General features: G+C 35.4%; 1 protein-coding gene across 1 annotated transcript; it reads right to left on the bottom strand.

Annotated features, from left to right (window-relative positions):
- Window positions 1-1,079: 1,079 nt before the first annotated feature.
- Window positions 1,080-3,356, bottom strand: LOC132638350 (GATA transcription factor 9). The gene is made up of 2 exons (XM_060355269.1): window positions 2,857-3,356; window positions 1,080-2,419 (listed from the first exon to the last, which is right to left on the bottom strand). The coding sequence occupies exons 1-2, from the start codon at window positions 3,145-3,147 to the stop codon at window positions 1,631-1,633; spliced, it is 1,080 nt and encodes a 359-aa protein (XP_060211252.1). The 5' UTR covers window positions 3,148-3,356; the 3' UTR covers window positions 1,080-1,630.
- Window positions 3,357-5,471: the final 2,115 nt, after the last annotated feature.

Below are 5,471 nucleotides of genomic sequence, written 5' to 3' on the forward strand. Positions count from 1 at the left end.
ACGAAGATTAGGTTTAATCGGCACAATGACCTATCACTCTCGTTTCCCATCATTAACTTATTATAAAAGAAACAGTAAATTAAAGAATCTCACATGGTGTGCATTGAATTCTGTGCCGAAAAGATATGTTAACGGATTTTCTGTGGAAAAAGCAAAGCAGTACTAGAGCAGATAACGATGTAAAAGAGGAGTTGGAACCTCCAATCTATATATGGGTTAAATATAACATCATGAACTTGGGTTTCATATATGTTGTTGGCTGATGTGATTTTCCTCTAACATTCTCTGTATATTACTGCTCATTACATCTCTTTGATTTCAAATAATCATCTTCTTTGCTGAAATTCATGTTCTTTTACCATCCCAATGAAAATAAAAGTTTTTTTTTTTTTTTGTTAAAGTAGCCAAGTTTACAGCTTTCATGGCACTATACACTGAAATTTGCACTACTATATTAATGGCTTTAACTTTTCATTCGTAGATTTTTATTATTTTAAGTAAATGAAGAAATGCACTTAATAATCGAACATTTTCTTAATTACTTTTACTACTAAAAAACAAAAACTAGCACGGACAAATTCTGTAGCTAGACAGCAAAATCCGTTGGTAATTCTATTTAAGATTAAGGATGAATTATCACAAAATTTTTGTTAGTAACAAACAATTTAGCGACGAAATTTATAGCTAATTTATCGAGTGTTTAGAGGGATTGAATGCCCCGCTCGTATCAGAACTCATGTTACTCGCCTTGAACAAATAGGAGGCGTGTGCCACGTGTCGTACATAGTCGCGAAGCATACAATACGTAGAGAACAAAAATGCACCATGAATGGAAATCATGGTTGATTGGATAATTCTTCACAATGAAGCAGAACTCCTCTATCGTATCGCATTTAAATTAAGATAAGATGCAATACGTTTACTTAGATCAATTATGAGTTATCTCATTAGATTCGTTAAAAGAGAGATAGAGAGAGAGAAGGGATGATATATATCTGCCTTAGTTCATCAAAGGATTAAAGAAAAAAGGAATTCGTTTCATATACTACAACATTACAATGAGTAACCAAATAAATTATAGTTCAATTAATTACAGAAGGAAAATGAAAAAATTCAGAACCTACAATTTGGCGTTTTCTTGCACTCAACAAACCATGCATCTTAGAAGTCATTCCCATGCAAGTTAAGACCATAAGATTGCTTCTTCTTAGTTTTCCCCTCATTTTCCTTGCGGGCTAATAGAAAATAAAACCAGCGAAGATTTATATTGGGCATGATAAAAGAAAATTAGAATAAAGCAAGAGAAAAATAGTAGACTTAAAAAAGAGAAAAACAAGTTTGTATATCAGGAAAAATTGGTTCGATGAAATTGCCAAGTTTTTGGCAAAAGGAACATAAACTTAGGACACTAGACCCTACACCTTCTACTTGTACTGCTCATTCTTTACTCTTTTAGTCTCTCACTTTTCCTTTGTAATTTTTTTTCATTTTTATAACAAAGCTACAAAATTCGATAAGCTAGGAATCTAGTCCTAGTAAATTAATCTAGAAAAAAATTTAGGAAATTCAATCCTCTAAGAAGAGAAACTCAATATCAGAAAGCAAACTCCTAAACCAGAACCATTGATCACTAGATTAGCTGTCGAAAATCGGGCCCAATATGTTGATGAATCAAGTAATCATCGGCATTGGATACATCGAACATCATGTTCTGAGGAAGGAATTGGTGGTGTTGATCAGGCCGAGTCATTTCCTTTTGCCTCCGAATTTCAAGCACTTTGCGATGAGAATTCGAATGCTTAGTCAGCACAAAAGTTGGGCTAGCAGCAGGACGATATTCAGGGACAAGACGTCCAGACTTGTACCTTACACCACACGCGTTACAAAGTGTTTTTGGACCCATTGGTCCAGTTCTCCATTGTGGTGTCTTATCTGTAGCACAATGAAGACACTTCCTTCCTTCACTATTGCTAGCCATGTTATTTGGAACGTTAACATGATGAGTACTCTCTTTCTTTTTCGGAGTAGAAGATTTGATTGTCTTCTTACCACCAGAGCTCGGAATTATTATCCCGGACTCTGATGACGATGACATGTCTTGCATTGATGACGTGTCCATCGGGGAGTCCGGGTTTGTAGAGTTGGGAGAGTTAGGAGACACGACTAGCAAGCGGGACGCCCAGTTGCCTGGAGCCATGCGTGACCGCTTGCTACGTGCTTTGCCCGGGACGGGCATTTCTGGCTTGAACCCGATTGGGTTAGCTGCAGATGCTCGGTTCGGGTCAGGAATAAATTGGTGAGTCTCCGAATCAGTTCGAGTCTTCATTCCTTGAATTAACTGTAACTTCTGCATTTCGTTACTTGAGAATGATTCTTCCACGAAATTGGATAGCCATTCCAGCTCAGCCAAATCATCATACTGTGTAAAGAAAAAATAACAATTTTTATTAGTATAATAATAAATAATGTAATTCATATAATGGTTAGTAACAATAACTAACGATTTGAATTGCAAGCATGTATATATTCCAACAATTATTTGTCACGTCAAATTAATTGCTTAAGTGAATTAAAACTAAAAATGCAGCATGGTCCTCCCCGACAAGTCAGGAAACTTGAATTTTCTTTATCTTTAAATTTGTATTCACAGCAAACGAACAAGAAAAGTAAATGTTTCTTTTTTCTGGAAGAAAACAAAAGCCATTAAAAGAAACTCCTCACAAAAGCGTTAAAGTTACATGTCTAGTGACTACTTTTTTTTTTTTTACAAGAAAAAAAAAAGGTAAAACTAAAAACAAAAGCACGTTAAGAAATTACTACGAATATATTTTATGCGTGCATGAAAATTGTCATTACCGGCACGGAGAAGTCACTGGAGAAGTGTCCGTCAGGATAATTTCGATAGCCAATATTGTCACCTAGTAATTGTGGGTCGTGATTGTTTCCGGACAATGAGGAGTTGCATGAATTATCGACAACGGAACAATCCGTGGAATTTCCAGTGAATGTAGCGTCCAACGTACCATCAGTGACCATTCCATCATCGTTAGGCAAGTCCAAAAGGTCCTCAACGACGAAATGGTCACCGTTTTTGGCATCGGAATGGGAGTTGTAGTAACTTGCTTGGAAGAATTCAGGTTTTTCCATTGGATAGTAACTATGTAAAAGGAGCTAAAAGAGGAATGTGTGAAAGGAGTGTGTGCTTTTGGTGTGAGAAGGAAAAATTGTAGAGAGGAAAGAGAGTTGTGAGGAGTGTAAGTTTTGGAGGAGAAAGAGAGAGAGAGAGAGGCGGAAGAAGAAGAGAAATGAGAGGGGGTTTATTTGCGTTTGAAGGGGACAAGCAAACAGCTGAAATTTTGGATGTTGATCAGGAAAATTATGGCTTTAAAAAAAGCTAGATATTTGGCAATTTCTTTACATTAAAATAACAATTGTCAAAGTGTCTTTATGCTAAATAGAAGAAAAAGAAGTAAATTTGGGTAGTGAATTTACATGATAGTCCTTGAGTGATATTAATTTGTGTGGAGAAAAAGAAGAATGTAGTAATTAATACTAATTTTTAGGGCATGGAGTGTTAGGATTGGTGGACCACACGTGAGGTGTAGTGTAATGTGAAAATGAATAATGAATATGGGACTGTGGCCATGGTCTTTACTTGAGAACTGGGTCATCTTTAGCTCTTCACCACCAAACTCTTTTCTCTTATGAGAAAGATTCACTTCAAAAAGTGCCTCATGGATACAGGGTACTTAGGGACCAATCTTATGATCACCAACATAAACATTAGTCCAATTCAGAGGTGGAATCAGAATTAACTTAATGAGTTACGCATTTTAGAATGATGATTTCAAGCGTCAATTCATTGTTTGACAAAGGCTACTGCATTCGACCGACTTCATATCCGAATTTCTAGCTCCGCCCCTCATCCAATCTGAACTATGTAGTGACCCACACATATATATATATTATGTTTTCAAAGTCTGCACACATAATTAAGTTTAATCAATTTGCCATAACTATTTTGGTTAATTAGGTTGTTTAACATCATCTTCTCTTGGGTAAAGATTTGACGGAGAAAAAAAAACGCTTGATATTTCGTGTTCGGCTAAATAGGATAAAAAGCAAGGACAAAATGGAAAAATACTGTATGAAAAATATAAATATAAGTAAATGGTCAAAATACAAAGGAAATATAAGAGGAAGGAGGATTGACAATACATATGCCTACTAAAATCATTAGTTGAAATGTTCAAATTAGTAATAGAGATGGTATTGTTGTTGCTATCATCCCTAAATTTACTCTGTATCGTTTGGTAAATAATTTTTTACACCATACAGTTATTTTTATCAGTTATAATTCATAACATATCTTATCTTCAAGAGGTCAAATTTCACATTTAAAAAAAAATTATCTACAAATTTTGACTTGATGGGACCTGTTGGTGACCTTTTGATCACTACTATTAACTCGAGTCTATTCCCTATTAGACGTATACAGTTTATAAAAGGGCAAATGGGTAAAACCATGACCCCACATCACAAATCAACCAGTCCCATCCCATGAGAGTCCACTTCTTGAAGCTTATCATGAGGATAATTATTAACCCACTTTGTACAACAATTATAACTGCACGTACCAACAACTGCAAAATCAAGTATATTTTGTTTCTCAAGCATTGTCAGTTGCAACTTTCAGAAAAGAATTAACTTAGTTAAAAAATAACCCCAATTACAGCAAGGTAATCCCGGAAATCACTAATGAAAATTTACTAAAATTGTTTGTGAAACGATTAACTGAGAGAAAAGGTAATTAATAAATTAATTAAACAGACAAAATGAGAGTTTACTAAAATTCAATTCCGAAGGAACCGATCTAGCAGGTTTGTCGCTGCGACTCGTGCCACTATCGTCCAAACTTTACAGGCCGATTCCTAAGCAATTAATTTTAATTTCTATCATAGGGATTCGTGTAAAAAAAAAGTTATTTTTCTTCTCTAACAGTCTTTTTTTCTAAAATATCTCTGAAAATCTCCTTTATTTTACTTCATTAATTTATTTCAACCCTCCTAATTAAATCTTTTCCGTTTTGGTTCTGCCCCTTGTTGATTTTATCATCTTGTTCAGACCCTTCCACTAAACAGCACGACGGTTACAGCTAGGCTTGATGAAAACCAATGGTCCAGATCTTTCCAACGAGAAGATGTTCCTTCCAAGTGTTTTTTACTTTTTATCCCAAGTGATGCCACGTAGGATTACAGCGGGGCAACTAAAATATGAGCTTCGGGACACGTGTCATTCGGGTATTCACTAGGCAAGGTATGTAAAAATAGTGCTGATCCCGAGATAAATGTGTAAGAGAGCGGATAAGGGGTTAATGTTGTCATAGGGTTATTTATTGCATCATCAAACTCAACTTGGATGAAGGATAACTAACTTATCACCCTTTGCTCACTAGCTACCACTATTCAACT

The sequence above is a fragment of the Lycium barbarum genome, chromosome 4, assembly GCF_019175385.1.
Source record: "Lycium barbarum isolate Lr01 chromosome 4, ASM1917538v2, whole genome shotgun sequence".
NCBI classification, from domain to species: domain Eukaryota; kingdom Viridiplantae; phylum Streptophyta; class Magnoliopsida; order Solanales; family Solanaceae; genus Lycium; species Lycium barbarum.